The following is an 18039-nucleotide window of genomic DNA, read 5'->3' as shown; positions in this document are numbered from 1 at the left end:
TGTAGAACGGGCTGGCTTTGAACTCACAGAGATCCATCTGCCTCTCTGCTTCTGGAGTGCTGGGATTAAGGGAGTGTGCCACCACTACTGGCCCAATTTCTTTTTTTTTTTTTTCCCTCCCTATTTTTAGCAAAAAGAAAAAAAATCATTTTATGTGTTTGCCTGCATGTATATGTCTGCACTATGTGCGTGCATGCCTAGTGCCCACAGAGGTCAAAAGAGGGAGTTGGATCCCCTGGAACTGGTTATAGTCAGTTGTGAGTTGCTTTGTGACTGCCAGAAATTAACTGGGGTCCTCTGAAAGAGCAGCAGTACTCTTCTTTTTTTTTTTTTTAAAGGAGGTCAAGTGTTTTATTTATTTTTTAGAGATTTATTTATTTTTATTTATTTATTTATTATGATTTATTATGTGTACAGTGTTCTGTCTGTATGTCGCCTGCAGGCCAGGGGAGGGCACCAGATCTCATTACAGATGGTTGTGAGCTACCACGGGTTGCTGGGAATTGAACTCAGGACCTTTGGAAGAACAAGCAGTGAGTGCTCTTAACCACTGAGCCATCTCTCCAGCCCGCAGCCAGTACTCTTAACCTGTGAGCCATCTATCCAGTCCAGAACCCCTCCCCCGACTTTTTGAGATAGTAGCTCCAGGCTGTCTTCCTCGTCGTCGTCTTTTTTTTTTTTTTTTTTTTTTTTTTTTTTTGGTTTTTTGAGACAGGGTTTCTCTGTGGCTTTGGAGGCTGTCCTGGAACTAACTCTTGTAAACCAGGCTGGTCTCGAACTCACAGAGATCCACCTGCCTTTGCCTCCCGAGTGCTGGGATTAAAGGCATGGGCTACCAACGTCCGGTCGTTTTTTATTTTGTTTTTTTTAAGATTTTATTAATAATGTATACAACATTCTGCTTCCATGTATATCTGCACACCAGAAGAGGGCACCAGATCTCATAACAGATGGTTGTGAGCCACCCTGTGGTTGCTGGGAATTGAACTCAGGACCTCTGGAAGAGCAGTCAGTGCTCTTAACTTCTGAGCCATCTCTCCAGCCCCAAGGCTGTCTTCTTACCTCATAGTCTGGTACTGTAGATAGTTGCCACTGTTTCTAGCTAACCTTTAGCTTTTTTAAGCTGTCTGTAAAATTTACTGGTTTCTCTGTATATTGCCAGATTTAAGTGCTTAAATATATGTTGCTTAAAGGTGTGTTTTGCCTGGTGTTGGTGGTGCACGCCTTTTATCCCAGCACTTAGGAGGTAGAGGCAGGCAGATCTCTGAGTTCGAGGGCAGCCTGGTCTACAGAGTGAGTGCCTGGATAGGCTCGAAACCCTGTCTCTCGAAAAATGAAAAAAGAAAAAGAAAGAAAAAAAGGGAAAAAAAGGTGAACTTTTTTTTTTTTTGCCTTGGGTATGGGTTTGAACCAGGGTGTTGTACATTTAAGACAGGTGCTCTTCTGCTGAGCTCCTGTACCCCAAGGTCTGATGGGTAATTTTTGACATGAAATAATTCTAGTAAGTATTGAGTAGCCAGCTTGTTTCTGACTCCTCTCTTGTTACTGTGAGAAGGGAATCAGGATACCCCACATCAAGCCACTGGAGTTTCTAGAGTTAGTTCTCTTTGGTTTTCTGGCTCTTCAGATGGACATGAGAAGGTCCAGATTGCAGCTAGGTGCTTGGCCTTGGATGGAAGCTGTCGGACATCTGTAAATGCTCTAGAAGATAGTCCTGGGGAGCTGGTGGCATTTTTGATGAGCTTTTAGTTTGTGATACTCTCTCCTTGTGTTATAGGGGGTATTTCTTTCCTTTATATTTTTTAAAGCTAGGTTCTCTTATATAGCCTAGACTGGCTTTGAACTCCTCCTGCTCAAACTCCCAAGTGTTGGAATTCTAGGCATCTGCTACTTATGCCCAGCTCTCACTGGGCTTTTCCACTCTGAATCTCTTAAATCATTCATTCCTGTTTGCCTGTTAGCTTTCATGGCCCTTTCCCAATGTGATCCTATTCCAGGTCTTGATCATGAGGAACCTGAATGTTTTGTGTCCCTGATCTTCCTCACACAAATGGCAGATTATTGTCAGTGACAGATTTGATCTGGATCTGGCACTGGTCCCAGCTCTTATGGGCACATGTAACCTCAGGCAAATCACTTTGTGCTCTTATGGCTAGGCCTCATTCTCCCCAGCTGAATACTGAGCAGTTGACTATTTCAAGGTCCACCCCTCACAGATTCTGCAGGGACCTTGTTTAGAAACCCAGTTGCCTGCAGGAGCGCCTAGTAGCTGGTCTGATTTCCTTCACGTGCTTCAGCTGGCAGACTGCCAATGGTTTTCTTGTCCCAAGTCACTTTTGCTGGCACTGTCTCCTTTCTAGCCAAACAGCCAGCTTGTCTTCACGCCCAATGTCAACATTCTTCTGCCTCTGTGTTCTCTTGTCAGTTGTGGGCTGTATTTCATTCAGAACTACTTCAGGTTCTCAAAGAAGTCTGACTTGAGTTTTCCATTCAATATTAGCTGCTTGTCTGCATCACTAAGAGAGCAGCTGTTTGTTTTTTAGGCTGTATTTCAAATATAATCATTTACTTGTTAATGCTTTTATTTTTTAAAATGATTTATTTTGATTTTTTAGTGTTTTACCTGCATGTATATCTGTATGAAGTTGTTTTTGTTTTTGTTTTTGTTTTTTGTTTTTCAAGACAGGGTTTCTCTGTGTAGCTTTGGAGTCTATCCTGGCACTCGCTCTGGAGACCAGGCTGGCCTCGAACTCACAGCAATCCGCCTGCCTCTCTCTCCCGAGTGCTGGGATTAAAGGTGCAGCCTGTATGTAGTTGTTTAATCTCCTGGAACTGGAATTACAGACAGTTGTTAGCTGCTATGTAGTTGCTGCGAATTTAACCTGGGTCCTCTGGAAGAGCAGCCAATTTGTGTGTGTGTGTGAAAAGTATGTGTGTGTATGTGTGCATTTTTGGAAGCCAAAGTTCTTCAATCACTTAGACCTTTTATATTCATTCATTTATTTAGAGACAAGATTTTACTATGTAAATCAGACCTCAAACTCACAGAGATCCTACTTCATCTTGCCTGGTACACCCCTCATGCCACTGCGGACTCCACCCCCCCCCCCCCCCCACCCCACCCCACCCACCCCCCCCGCAAAAAAATTCATTCATTCATTCATTTATTTATTTATTTTTGGTTTTTAGAGACAGTGTTTCTCTGTGTAGCTTTGGATCCTGTCCTGGAAGTTGCTCTGTAGCCTAGACTGGCCTCAAACTCAGAGATCCGACTTCCTTTGCCTACCAAGTGCTGGGATTAAAGGCCTGTGCCACCACTGCCCTGCTTAAAAAAATTTTTTTGAGACTGGGTCTTACCACATAGATCTGGCTGTCCTGGAATTCACAGAGATCCACCTGCTTCTGCCTCCCGAGTGCTGGGATTAAAAACAAATTTATTTACTTTAGATTTTTTTCTTTTACCCACCTCATTTATTTGTTATTTTTCAATCTTAATTAAAAGCCTTTTTTTGTGTGTGTTTTTGCCTTCATGAATGTATACTTCGTGAATGCAGTGTCCTCTGAGGCCAGAAGAGGGTGTGGGATTCCCTTGGAACTAGAGTTACAGACAGTTGGGAGCTGCCTCGTGGGTGCTGGGGATTGAACCCAGGTTCTCTGGAAGAGCAGTGCTCCTAATCACTGAGCCATTTCTCCAGCCCCATCCCTGTTGGTTCTTGACTAACAATGAGGTAACCTAATAGCTTTGTTGGATTCTTGCCTAGGTCTCTCCAGTTGGACCTTGGTTATTTGGCCAAATGGAACTAATGGGCTTTCAGAAATCTTGCAAAAATTTAGAGAGTCTGGTATTAGTCACCCAGTGTAAATAGGATGGTTGTGGGAAAGAGAGGTGGTGCTGGAGTCAGTGGTCTTTGGAAAAGGACTCAGAGGTGTTGTTTGGGGAAGGGTTTAAAATGGGGCCTTTATTCCATGAAGGAACATAATCCTAGGAATTCAGGCCAACTCCTAGGTGTGTGTCCTAGGGGAGTGCATTTGAATGTTTTTTTTCTAGTAGGAACCTGTGATTTTAGAGGTCTCTCCCAAATGAAAAAGATCTAATCTTTAATTCCATTACACCTTTAATACTAGCACTCAGAGGCAGGAGCATCTCTGAATTTGAGGCCAATCTGGTCTACACAGGGAGTTCCAGGCCAGGTGAGACTGCATAGTGAGACCCTGCCTTTTTGTTTTGTTTTGTTTTGAGACAGTGTTTCTGTGTGGCTTTGGAGGCTGTCCTGGAATTAGGTCTTGTAGACGAGGCTGGTCTTGAACTCACAGAGATCTGCCTGCTTCTGCCTCCCGAGTGCTAGGATTAAAGGCGCCAGCACGCCTGGCGACCCTGTCTTAAAAAGAGAGTGGGTGTGGGTGTCTATAGCTGGGTGGATTGATTTACCTTTCTGGCTTCTGTTGATGCACAGATGATTGAAATACCAAGGTTGTGGAAGTCTGTCATAGAAATGTGGGTACTTAAATCCTGCTGCCTCTACCAGGAGCAAGGGTTGCAGGATGCTACCATGCCTGACTCTTCATTTTCAAAAAAGGAAACATAGCAGTTCCTTATCGTTAGTATCCTAAAGATCTTTTTGTTGTTGTTTGTTTGTTTTTTGAGACAGGGTTTCTCTGTGTAACAGCCTGGCTTTCCTGGAACTCGATCAGTAAACCAGGCTGGCCTAGAACTCATAGAGATCCACCTGCCTTTGCCTGGCTCATTTTATTTTTTTAAATAACACACAATTCTATTTGCATGTATGTGGGACCATACACTATAACATGAGCACACACTCAAAGAAAAGTAACTGTCCCTCTTCCAGTAGCCATCAATTGCCACAGCTCCTCAGCTAAGTGGAAGACTGGCTTGATCTTATGCAGCTCTACTGTAGGTAACCATAGCTGCTGTGGCTTTATGTGTGCAACAGCTATGTCCTATCCAAAGGACAGCAGTTCCCAGCAGCCCTCCCCAGCCTCTGGCTCTTATTCTTTCCACCCCCTCTTCCAAGATGTTCCTTGGGGGATGGGGATTACTATAGATTCTCAGCACTTTGTCAGTTTTGAGTCCCTGAATTAACCACTGCTCACTGTAAAAAGAAGCTTGTCTGTGCAGGTTGAGAATAGCACAAATCTGTGAGTATAAACCTAAACATCTAGGAGGTGCTTGACCATATATCTGACCATTTAGCAAAGCAATAGTAGCTCCCCCAGGGCCTTTAAGCACTTGAGCCAGGGTTTTTTGACCCGGTTTCCAATATCAAAAGGCCTTTTTAAAGAAAGCTATATAGTGGCATGAAGTCCTACTTCTCAGATTTCAGCTTTTCTGCTTAGCCAGGTGCCATATGGCCTTTTCCTACCTTGTAGGTTGTGGGTCATTGCTGCCTGTTTCTCTGCATTGTTGGAAATGGGATTTTTGTCAAGGATTTGGTATGTGGCAAAAACTGAACAGATGTTATCTAATTCCTGGAATTAATAGTTAAGGAAGGCCTGGGATAAAAGTTAATATTTAAAGCGTAAGAGAATTAGTTGTCACTAATTGTGGTGGTGGTGCACACATTAAGTCCCAGGCAGATGTAGGCAGATCTGTGAGTTTGAGCCCAGCCTGGTCTACAGAGCTAGTTCCAGGACAGACAGGAATACACAGAGAAACTCTATCTTGAAAAAACAAATAGTTGAATATTAAATAATGTGTTTTTAACATTCTATAAGCAACAAAAGGGATGCTTTTTTCAAGGAAAAACTTAGTTTAGCTGTGTTTTCCTATGACTTTCAGAAAGAACACACATGTACCCAGGTAATGGTGGTTCATGCCCATGATCCCAATACTTAGGAGGAGGCTAAGGCAGAAGGATTACTTCAGGAGCTAACCTGGACTACAGAGTAAATTTTTATTTCAAAAAAAGGAAATAGGGGGAGAAAAGAAAAAAGAATCTACACAAAACTCACTACAAGCCTGGCCAAAGGCAGGTAGATTTCTGTGAGTTCAAAACCAGCCTGGTCTATATAGCAAGTTCCAGGCTAGCCAGGGCCACATAGTGATCCCTGTCTAGAAATAAACCAAAAAGACAAAAACCAACCAACCAACCAACCAAACAAACAAAAAACCCTGAAAAATAGAACAGCAACTCCCCCCCCAAAACAAAACCCAAAACCAAGCCTCACTTGAGACCTCTACTCTTCAGTCTCTAGACAATGGAGGTACTTACAGGCTGAGGTCCCCAGGGCCTGTGAAAAGTAGTTAAAAATTTTGTCAGACCCTTGGAGAAAATAATAGCCTGTCTTCAGGTGCTATTTTTTCCTTAGGTTTTGCCACCTCCCTGTGTTTCCAAAGAGTACTATTTTTTTTTTAAAGATTTTATTTATTTATTATGTATACAACATTCTGCTTCTGTGTATATTTGCACACCAGAAGAGGGCACCAGATCTCATAACGGATGGTTGTGAGCCACCATGTGGTTGCTGGGAATTGAACTCAGGACCTCTAGACAGCAGACAGTGCTCTTAACCTCTGAGCCATCTCTCCAGCTCGAGTATTATTAATAATTAATAGTTCATATGTTTTTGTATGCAGAGCATTTTTTATTTTTGTTTTTTTATTTTATTTTTTTGCTTTTCAGGGTTTTAGCACAATGATGTCCTTTAATCCTGCATAGGATGGTACTGACATTCTTCCACTTTCCTAGTGAGGAAGCTGAGGTTACCACCTAACAAGTGTATGTCACATAAGGTCACTGCCTGTTAGACTGGGGCGCCCATCAAGAGCTCCTTAGCTTCTAGAAGAGTTCAGCTGCAACAGTGTCTCAGTCAACTGTCATGAGAAGAGGATACAGAACTGATGTCCTGTTGAGAGGTACTGATGGCTGTGCCCAGGCCTAATGGATGAGGGCGGGGCTTTTCTGCAAAGGTTCTACAAGCAGTCTGGATTGGTAGGGCTAAGGGCTGCAAGATTAGTAGCCTTGACAGTTTATTGTGAGCCAAGCTCTTGGACACCCTGTGAAGGTAAGCACTAGCTGCTGATCCTCAATGTTATAGGGGAGGAGCCTCAGTCTCCGCACGAAATGACTTGTTCAACATTTTGTGATCCCAGCCTAGGCCACCCTGATGCAGAGTCCTGGCTTAGATTCCCTGCTTCCCTCCTTTCCAGCTCCCGTCTTTAGAGACCCCCATTTGGCTTGGCAGTACAGTTGTTACCTGGAATCAGACCACCTGTTTTCCAGATACTGTCCTTGTGTGCTCAAAGCTGTCCTCACACAGAATCTCCTGCTTCCCCCTCTCAGGTTCTTAAGTGCTAGGATTATAGGTGTATACCACCATGCCCTCCCTGCTTGTGTGTTTGTGGGGCATGTATACATGTTTGTGTGTGGGTTTATATATAATCACTTCCCTCAGGCGGTAGAGGCAGCAGGAAGGTCCAGGTCCAAGGTCATCCTCAGCTACATGAGATCCCATCTAAAAAAGAAAAAGAAAAAATTACCAAAATAGGGGTGGATCCTTAATTGGGTACCCTTTGGCAAAGGAGAAACCTTTAAGTAGGGCCTGCAGAATGGTGACCAACCAGAAATGAAATAATACTGGATGTGTAATCTTGCCCACTTGAAAAGCTGAGGCAGGAGTTTGGCTATAGAATAAGACCATGTCGAAAAAAAGAAAGAAAAACACAAGAAGAAAGGTGTTCAGGGCATTGCTTGTGTCAGGCTGGAGGCCTTCCTTCCACAGTGGTGGACAGGGAGGAGGAGTGATTGTGAGGGTAAGATGTTCCTTTAGTGAGGCTGAGGAATAGGCCAGAAGTCATAGAGAAAAAGTATTCCAGGGAAAAACCTGGGCATTAGGCTCTCCCACTGACTGTGGAAAGTTCCACTGATTCAGCCAGCTCATTCTCAGTAATAGGAAGGAGTAAACTCAACCCATTTAGTTATGGAAGATAAGCTTGGGGCCTCAGAGAATGCAGTTTTGAATATGGCTTTGAAAACAGTGTTTCACTGTATAACTCAGGTTACCTCAAACTTGGGGCAGCCCTCTTTGTATCAGAGTGTCTCCTTATTTTATTTATCAGTGTGTGTGTGTGTGTGTGTGTGTGTGTGTGTGTGTGTGTGTGTGTGTGTGTGTGTGTGTGATACATGGGTGGGTTGGTGGTGTGGCGTGTGCTGTGGCACCTGTGGCGATCAAAGAACATCTTTTTTTTTCTTTGCTTTTTTCCAAGATAGGGTTTCTCTTGAACTCACAGAGATCCACCTGCCTCTGTTTCCCAAGTTCTGGGACTAAAGGCATGGGTCATCATCTGGCCAGATGACAACTTTTATAGTGTCAGTTTTCTCCTTCCATCTTTTATTTTATTTTTTATTTTTTGAGACAGGGTTTCTCTGTAGCTTTGGAGACTGTCCTGGAACTAGCTCTTGTAACCAGGCTGGTTTCAAACTCACAGAAACCCGTCTGCCTCTGCCTCCTGAGTGCTGGGACAAAAGGCGTGTGCCACCAACGCCCGACAAGAAAGATACTTATATAAAAGAAAGTCTTTTGTTTTAATTTATTTATTTCTTATGTACAATAATCTGCTTCCATGTATATCTGCACACCAGAAGAGGGCACCAGATCTCATAACGGATGGTTGTGAACCACCATGTGGTTGCTGGGAGTTGAACTCAGGACTTCTGGAAGAGCAGCCGGTGCTCTTAACCTCTGAGCCATCTCTCCAACCCCTAAAAGAAAGTCCTATCACTCACACACACACACACACACACACACACACACACACACACACAGTGAGAGAGAGAGAGAGAGAGAGAGAGAGAGAGAGAGAGAGAGAGAGAGAGAGAGAGAGAGAGATGGGTAGATGACTTAGATGACTGAGCAGTTAAGAGCACTGGCCCTTCTTCTGGAGGACCTGGATTAGATTCCCAGCACCCATATGGAGGTTCACAACCATCTCTAACTGCAGTTCCTGGGGACCCAACTCTTCTTCTGCAGGCACCAGACACGCATGTGGTGCACAGACAATCATGTAGGCAAAATGTCCATACACATAAAACAAAAAACAACCTTCATAAAACCAAACCAAACTGTCCCTCCCCTCCTAGTCTTCATCTCTCTATCCTGTCAGTCTAATAGACTTGTAGTGTGAGCTAGGAGAAGGCCCTGCTTGAAACACTTGATGTTGGGATAAACTACGGATTTATTTATTTGTAGCACAGATGTGCCTCAGATTTACTGGGTTGTGCGGGATGATCTCAGATATCTGTGTCCACCTGTTGGGCTTGCTTCATGGAGTCTGGCATTTATTTTATCTCGTTAAGGTTCTGGGAATTGCACTCACAGCTCCTGCATGCTAAAGCACACATCCTGTGCCGTGTCCCCCAGTCCTGTGATAGACATTTTAAAGGACCTTAGAGACTTTTCTGGTCTGATCCTCACAGATCCCAAGATAGAGGCCAATAGGCTGTATGATAGATAACAGGAAGAAAGGCCTGAGGAGGTAGCTGGTAAACAGAACTGGAGTGGTAATTAGGGGTCTGTGGACAGTGGTGCCCACTTCCAGCACTTGGGAGGCAGAGGTAAGCAGTTTACAAAGTGAGTTCCAGGCCAGCCAGGGCTGCCCAATAAGACCCCACCTAAGAAAAAAACTAAACAACTCTGGGATGAGCCTCTTGCTATAGAGTGTCCTAGAATGTTCTGAATTTGCCTTCTCTGTGTGTGGGAGCTTCCCACCACTTGCCTCTGACTCCCACATGGCTACTGTGGCACATGGGCCCACACATACACATACACATGCACATGAAATAAATGAAAGTGTAATAAAAATTTTAAATGGAAAAATACTCTCTTGTTCCTAAATGTGAGCATTATTTCTAAATTTCTCCAGAACTGGGTGTAGGAGGCTCTTGGTTTCTTGTCACAGATGAATCTTTTGTATTCTGGGTTGTGGTCTTCTGGTGGAAGTGTCAGAGTCTGGGATTCCAAGCGTCTTCACAGCATGCTCTGCCTTCTACCTTGAGGTTTGAAAGATGACCGCTGCTAGAGTCCCAGCTATGTTCCACTTTCCCCTCCACAGGGGCCGCATTAGCTTGGTCCTTTCTGCTTGTTGTAAAAGGTGTGGTAATGCTAGCACAGCCTTTGAAAGGCTTCAGTGGCTTTATCTTCCTTTATTCAAAATTTGCCTCTATCTAAAGGCGTGAATACAAACAAGCACAGCCATGTCTGCTTCTTTTGATAACAGGGATTTCTCATGCTTGGATATTTTGTTGTTACATTCATGTTGATTTTTATTTCTGGTTATGTGTGTCCCATGTGTGTAGATACCCACAGAAGCCAGAAGGCATTAGATTTCCTGAGGCTGGAGGCTGTTGTGAGCTGTCCGGTGTAGGTGCTGGGAACTGAACTCAGATCCTCTGGAGGAGTAACGGGTGCCCTTCGTTGCTGAGACTCCTCTCCATCTCTGCCTTGTATCTTTATAACCTTATGTAATCTGGGAATGCCTGATGCTTCAGCTTTTCTGCACTTATATCTTCTCAGTATCATGGGAACAAGAAATTTAGTCTTAATTGTATTACCTGGTTTTGAAGGTCCAGTAACACAGTATAAGTATAATATTCTTTAAAATTTTATATACCTATGTGAAGGTCAGGGGGAAAGCTTGTGGGAGCTTTCTACCGTATGAGTTTTAGGGATTGAACTCAGGTCTTCAGGCTTACTGGCAAGTTTACCTAGAGAGACATGTTTCCAGTCCACAAATGAATTCTTGCAATTAAAAATTTGTGCAGCAACAACACAAAACAAAAAAAATTTTTGTATGATATCCTAGTCATGATGGCTCATGCCTGTAATCTCAGCACTTGAGAGACTGAGGCAGAAAGATTGCTGTGAGTTTGAGACCAGATTGTCTATATAGACATAGTGAGTTCCAGACCAGTTTGGGCTACAGGGAGACCCTGTCCCTGAAAATATAAAATTGTTTTGATTTGCATTTCCTTTAACTTAGGGTGCTTATGTGGACATGGACCTTTGTGTCTCCCCTTGTCAGTCAGTATAATCTGACAGCTCTTGCATTTTGCCCATTTTTGGCATGCCTTTTTACCTTTGTCCTTAGTTATAGCACTCCTTGTTAATAAAGGAAGTTGCCTCTTTGTCCTAATGAGCTATAGTTATTTGTCCCTTTGAACTGTGCTCCACCATGTGTATTAAAGCTCTCATTACTGTTGACTCAGGGCATTGACAGAGCACTGTGTCTAAGTAAACACATTGGGCTTCCGGTCTCCTTTGGGCCAGTGGATTCCTGTTTAGAGTTTGAATGTTAGGAGTATTTTGAAGTTCTGCCAGTCTTGAGAGTAGAATCCTATAGATCTCATCAGGCTTTTTTATTTTTTGGTTTTTCAAGACAGGGTTTCTGAATAGCTATGGAGCTAGTCCTGGAACTCTCTCTGTAGACCAGGTTTGTCTTGAACTCACAGATCTGTCTGTCTTTGTCCTCTGAGTGCTGGGATTAAAGGCAAGTGCCACCACCACTGGGCAGAAATTGTTTACATTTAATCCTTTTTGTGTGTTTTCTGTGTTTGTGTATATTTAAGTGTGAACATCATAGGACGACTCTCTGGAATGTGTTTTCTGCTGTCCATCCGAGTCCACTGAGCCATCTCACCATCTCATGTGAGACTTTTGTAAAGATTAAAATTTAATATTGTTTGAGCTGGGACGGTACTCTGTAGCCCTAGCTGACCTGGAACTTGATATGTAGACCAGGTGTGCCTGGAACTCACAGAGATCCCTTGGCTCTGCCTCCCCAGTGCTGGAATTACAGGTGTTTACCACCATACCTGGCCCTTAGCAGTTCAACACCATGGAGACTATTTTCAGGAGCCACAGGAAATAATTTGGTCATCTTCACTCATCAGTTCCTGCTTCATGCCTATATTATTTGTTTATTTTTTCTCTGAGACAGGGTTTCACAATGTAGTCTTGGTTGGCATTAAACTTTCAGTGATCCTCCTGCCTCTGCCTTTCATGCTCTTTGATTCCACGCATGTGTTACCACATCAGGCTTGATTGATTGCTTACACTCTGCAGTGCGAATTGAATACAGGACCTTGTGCTTGCTGGGCAAATTCTTTTCTGCGGAGCCGACTCCCCAGCACTATAGAGTTCATTTAGTCAAGTCTGGCCTGGAATTGGAGCTTGAAATGTAGCCGAGGATAACCTTGAACTCTTTTATTGTACTTACTCTTTTTGAAACAGAATAAGTCAGTTTCTGTGTAACTCTGGCTAGTTTGAAATTTGCAGATAGCAGATATCAGCCTGCCTCTGTCTCTGCCTCTGGAGTGCTGGGATTGAAGTTCAGTTCTACTGGACTCATGATAGACCAGGCTGGCCTCATATTCTTTGTGTTTCTTCTGTCTTAGCTTCTTGAGAACTGGAATTGTAGGTGTGTGTCATAATGCTTGGCCTTCCTTTTGTTTTTAAAGGATTAATTTTTATGTGTGTATGTATGCTGGTGCCCATGGAAGCCGGAAGAGGGCATTGGGATCTCTTGGATCTGGGGATACAGGTGGTTGTGATCTGTTTGATGTTGGGTACTGAACTTTTGGTACTCTGGAAAAAAAAGTAAGAGGCCTTAATCAGGCCTCCTTCCTTTTATAGTTATTTAGTTTTTTTTTTTTTTTTTCTTTTTTTCTTTTTTCAAGGCAGGGTTTCTCTGTGTAACAGCCCCACAAAACTCACTCTGTAGACTAGGCCAGCTTCAAACTCTAAGAGGTTGGCCTGCCTCTGCTTCTCAAGTGCCTGGCTTTACTTAAGTGGTTTTTGAGATAGGGTTCTCTGTATAGACCTGTCTGTTCTAGAACTCACTATGTGATTATAAGTGCTCAGCCAATAGATCAGGCTTGTTTCTCTCTAACTCTTACATTTTCAATTAACCTGTATTTTTAATCTATGCTTTGCCATGTGGCTTGGTACCTTTTCTCAGTACAGCATGTCTCTCTTGTCTTTGCATGTGCTGGCAACTCCAGACTCCACCTTCCTTCTTCCCAGAATTCTCCTAGTCTGGCTCCCCTGCCCAATCTCTTCCTGGACAGCTATTGGACAGTCATTTTCTTTATTAAATGATTCATAGCAACATGTATTCACACAGTGTAAAGGAATATTCAACAGTATACTACCATGCTGAGCTTTATTTATTTACTTATTTTGAGACTGCATTATTTATATTTATTTGGGTCTCACTGTGTAGTAATGGCTGGCCTGGAACACACAGGGAGAGACCTGCCTGCCTCTTCTTCTGGAGTGTTGGATTAAAGGCACGCACCACCCTGATTTATTCCCCCCCTCTTCCCTTTTTTTGTGTGTGCTGGATGGGACTTAGGGCCTTGTATTTGCTAGCCAAGCGCTCTACTACTTGCTGGGTGCACATGCAGCTCTAGAACTCTGTTTTTTCCTTGTTCTTTTTATGGTAAGGTCTCATGTAGCTCAGGCTGGCTACAAACTCCCTAGGTAAAAGGATGACTATGTACTTTTTTTTTTTTTAAAGCAGAAAGAACAGATAGAGTGTATTTTATGTGTATTGATGTTTTGTCTGAATGTATATCTATGTAATATTGTGTGTGCGCTGCAGAACCCAGAACAGGGCGTTAGGTTCTCTGAAACCCAAGTTATAGAAGGTTGTGAGCTATCATGTGGGTACTGGAATTGAACCCAGGTCCTCTGAAAGAACAGCTATTGGCCTTAACCACTGAGCCATCTCTCCAGCCTAGGAACAGATTTATAAAAAAAAATAAATAAATAAAAAATAAGGAAACCTCTTGATGTGAAATGTTGACAAGGGAGGAATACCAGGCCTAGAACTTCTGATCCTTTGCCTCTACTTGCTTAGATTATAGGGAGGGCCACCATGCCTGGCTTTGTTCAATGCTGGGGATCCTTGTGTGCCCTAGGCAAGTACTCTACCAACTCAGCCCTACAACTTTTTGTCTACTTTTCCAAAAGTAGGGTTGGAGGACAACAGTGTGTCTTTTGTTGTTGTTCTTGTTTTTTGTTTTTCTTGCTTTGTTGTTCAGAGTTGGCATCAACTCCCTGGGGCTCAGGGATCCTCTTTCAGCTTCTAAGTCTTGGCTGCATCTCAGCTCATATCTACGTCCTTTCTAGCACTCAACTTTTTATAGCAGTTACAGCTTGAACTGACTCCTGTTTATTGGCTACATATTAATATGAAGGCTCCTCGAGGGTAAGGATTGTTCATCTCTTTGGGTCTTGACTAAGTCATTTCTGAACAAATATTTGTTGAATGTGTCATCGAGGTTGAGCTACATCATGAGAGGAGAGCAGTTATTTTTTGGAGCTCTGAGGGATGAACTTCATAGGGGAGCCCTTGGTAAGCCTTGCTGAGAGGGGCCTCTGAAATTTCAGAGATCACAGGCACAGTAGAGGAGTGCTGCTGGTGGGGACACCGGATAGGAGGGGAGGCACCAGAGAGGGTGCTGACAGGGTCATGGAGCTTGGTGTTTTGAATAATGCCTGCTTGTTTTTTTATGTGTGGTGGTGATGCTACACGCTGGGCAGACTTTCCCAAGTTTCATAAATATTTAATTGGCTTTTTCAGGAGAATAAAAGCAGCCCCGTTGATGACTGAAAATGACAAAGCATCCACCTAACAGACGAGGAATCAGCTTTGAAGTGGGAGCCCAGTTGGAAGCTCGGGACCGTTTAAAGAACTGGTACTTTTATATTTTTTTCTAATTAAAGCACTTTAGGGAGGGAGTCTCACCAGCACCTATAGAGTGGTGCTGCTGTCCTGTTTTCCGGCTTCTTGGAAGATGAAGGGAAACAAGTTTAGAATATAGGCCTGTTTTTTCTCTTTGGGTCACATTTGTTTCTCCTTTTCCTGTTTGATGGAGTTATGTTAAAGCGGAGCAGGGGTTACCCTGGGAAGGAAAGCGTTCTCACTCTTGGTTGCCTGTTTGAAAGAAGAGCAGAAGTGAGATAGAGATGAGTGGATGGATAGACGCAACAGCACCCATGTCATCACAACCTCCCCTGTTTTTCTGGGTGTGGCGTAGGATGCTAAGAATTGTTGAACAGGATAATTAGATTGAGAAGCTGAGGGGTTGTTTTGACTGCATTGCTGAATTTTGCTTGTTTTATGTGAAAAGGTTTCTGGTAACTATGGCCGACCTTGAATTGATAGCTGAGCCTCCTTAATGCTGGGATTACGGGTCTCTGCAACTATGGCTGGCTTGTGTTAATTGCTTTTTATCCTCTGGCTGTCAGATACTTTGAATGTTCATGTCATCTATAAATGTGGTCACTGGTAATGTTGGCATCTGGAGAGGATATTCTAAGAGTCACATATTGAATATCTGGAGAGCAATCTTCAAAACTAAACTTACCTGGGTGTGGTGGTACACACCTGTACTTCAGTAGCTGGGAGGCTAAGGTAGGAAGGTTACTGAGAACTGGAGCATAGCCTGGCATAATGAGTTCCTCCAGGTCAGCATAAACTACAGAGTGAAATCCTGACCCCAAAAATCCAAGCTAGCCAACGGAAATTCGGGTTCAGTTGGTAGAGTGTTTGTCTAGCATGCACAAAGCCCTGGGTTTGATTCCCAGCACTGGATAAATCAGAGGTGGAGAGGTAGAGGCAGGGGTGTCAGAGGTTCAAGGTTATCCTACCTGCTGCATAGTGAATTTGAGGCCAGCTATGGTTATATAAGACCCTGCCTGAAAACAAGAAGAAAAAGAAAAACAGAACAACTACAAAGATAGCTGTAGTTGAGGGCATCCTAGATTTTGGTTATTTCGTGGTGCTCCAAAACAGTTAGAAGTTTCAGAACCACAAACCTTTTGAGTTTTTCTAAGGAATAGCCTAACCCTGTGATAGTTATCTCAGAATAGATTGAGTGATTTCTGGGATATAGGGAAAGGAAAGGGGAATGGCTTGGGTAGAAAACTGTGCTATTAGGATTAAAGACCCTGGAACTAGAGAGTGAGTTTGATAAAATACTTGTCTGGTATAGGTGAGGCCCTGGGTTCAGTCCCTAGCACCTCAGAAATAAAAGAAAATATGGTTTGGTTGTATTTATACTGGTTGTGAACAGAATTACTGATTCTATAATTATTTTTATGTTGGTTTCAGCTATTTTGTATTTTTTGTGTGGGGGGCAGTACATGTCTGTACATGTTTTCAAGTGCATTTGCCTATTTGCGCATGTATGGTAGTCATTTTCCTGTGTATGCATGTGGAAGGAAGCATTAAATGGACTCTTCTATCACTGCCCATCTTGTTTTTTGAGACAGTCACTCAGAGAACCTGACTGGGCAGGGAGGCACCATGATCTGCCTGTCTCTTTCCCTTCCCCAAGCAATGGGCCCTGTACCTAGTGCTTGGGATTCAAACTCAGGCCCTCATAGTTACATAGCAAGCACTTTACCCCTGAACCATTTTCCAGCCTTGTCAGTCAAGGGGAAGTGGAGATTGAACCTGTGACTTTGTGTATATTAGACAATTGTTTCTTCTATTCCCAGCCTGTATTTCTGGTTTAGTTTGCTTTCCACTCCTCTAAACACCACAACCAAAAACAACTCAGGAAGGAAAGGCTCTCGTGTCTGGATCATAGTTCACCCCTGAGGGAAGCCAAGGCCGGAACCTGGAATCAGGAACTGATTGAAGCAGAGATCACAGAGGAATGCTCCTAGAGGCTTGCTCAGTTTGTTCCCTTATATACTCTGGGACCATCTGCCAAGGGATGGCATGGCCTAAGTGGGTGGGCTCTTCCCACATACATTGTTAATCAAGAACATGCCCTTACATACTTGCTTACAGGCCAGTCTGACTGAAGGAGACATTTTCTCAGGTGGTGTTCCTCTTCCCAGATATTGACAAAAAATTGACCAGCATAATTTTGTTTTTTTTGAGACAGCCAGTAAATTTTTTAAATTTATTTTTTCTTTTTATTCCTGTGTGTGTGTGTGTGTGTGTGTGTGTGTGTGTGTGTGTGTGTGTGTGTGTGTGTGTGTGTGTGTGTGTCTGTCTGTCTGTCTGTCTGTCTGTCTGTCTGTCTGTCTGTCTGTCTAAGTTTATGTCTGTGCACATCTGTGCATTAGTGGAGGTCAGAGGACAACTTGTGGAAGATTCTCCTTTACTGTAGAATCAGAGAAACGCAGGTCACAAGGGATGTAGTAAGTGCTTTTATGCATTAAACCATCTTGCTGACTGTGGTTTTGACATTTTTGTTCATTTGTTTGTTTGAGACAGGGTTGCCCTAGAACTCAGAGATCTATCTTTCTCTGTCTCCCCAGTACTGGAATTAAAGGTGTTCACTACCATTTCTGGCTTTGGTTTGGATTTTTTTTTAAAGTGTGCATTGGTATTTTTCCTGCATTTATGGCTGTGTGAGGGTGTTGGATCCCTGGAACTGGAGTTGTAGACAGTTATGAGCTGCCATGTGGGTGCTGGGAACTGAACTCAGGTCCTCTGGAAGAACAGCTAGTCCTTTTCACCACTCTCTAGCCTGGGTTTTGACATTTATTGAAGGCCTGCTTTTACTGACTAGGATGGTGTATACACCTATATTTCTAGCACTTAGGGTAAGACAGGAGTTTAAAGCTAACCTGCAATCTTATCTCAATAAACAGATAGCCCCAAATAAAAATGTTACTGTTAGTGTTATAGTCAAGGAATCAAGGGAATACTTTTTTTTTTTTTGAAAGGGTCTAACTATACAGACCAGACTTGTTCTTGAACTCACAGAGATCTGCCTGCCTCTGCCTCCTGAGTGCTGGGATTACTACCCCGGCAACATTTTTTGTTTTAAAAATGAAAAAATATTAGGATACAGATAAAGCTAATTATAAAATAATTTACCTGTCAATCAGAATCAGTAAATACATTTTTGTTTAATTTGCTTAAAACATTTTAGAATAAAGGTCTTATCCTCCTGCTTCATCAGCCTTCTGAATTCTGGGATTTGTTACTTTAAAAAATATATTAATTTTAAAAATAAGCCGGGCGTTGGTGGTGCAGGGCTTCTCTGTAGCTTT

General features: G+C 43.1%; 1 protein-coding gene across 5 annotated transcripts in view; it reads left to right on the top strand.

The window, feature by feature from the left end:
* Phf20 (PHD finger protein 20) overlaps nucleotides 1-18039 on the top strand; it is a 102141-nt gene that overhangs the window by 4558 nt on the left and 79544 nt on the right. For 3 of the 5 annotated variants that reach the window (XM_027421324.2, XM_027421322.2, XM_027421320.2), the window contains exon 2: nucleotides 14603-14717. The exons of 1 other annotated variant lie outside the window; for it this stretch is intronic. In XM_027421324.2, the coding sequence (XP_027277125.1) occupies nucleotides 14635-14717 (83 nt within the window). In that variant the 5' untranslated portion in view covers nucleotides 14603-14634. Of the gene's footprint in view, nucleotides 1-6641; nucleotides 6875-14602; nucleotides 14718-18039 lie in introns of all 5 variants that reach the window. One more of the 5 variants, XM_035446493.1, reaches the window with a different exon arrangement.

Source organism: Cricetulus griseus, chromosome 6 (assembly GCF_003668045.3).
Source record: "Cricetulus griseus strain 17A/GY chromosome 6, alternate assembly CriGri-PICRH-1.0, whole genome shotgun sequence".
NCBI classification, from domain to species: domain Eukaryota; kingdom Metazoa; phylum Chordata; class Mammalia; order Rodentia; family Cricetidae; genus Cricetulus; species Cricetulus griseus.
Note: the sequence above shows the minus strand (reverse complement) of the source record. Positions and strands in the feature narration are given on the sequence as shown.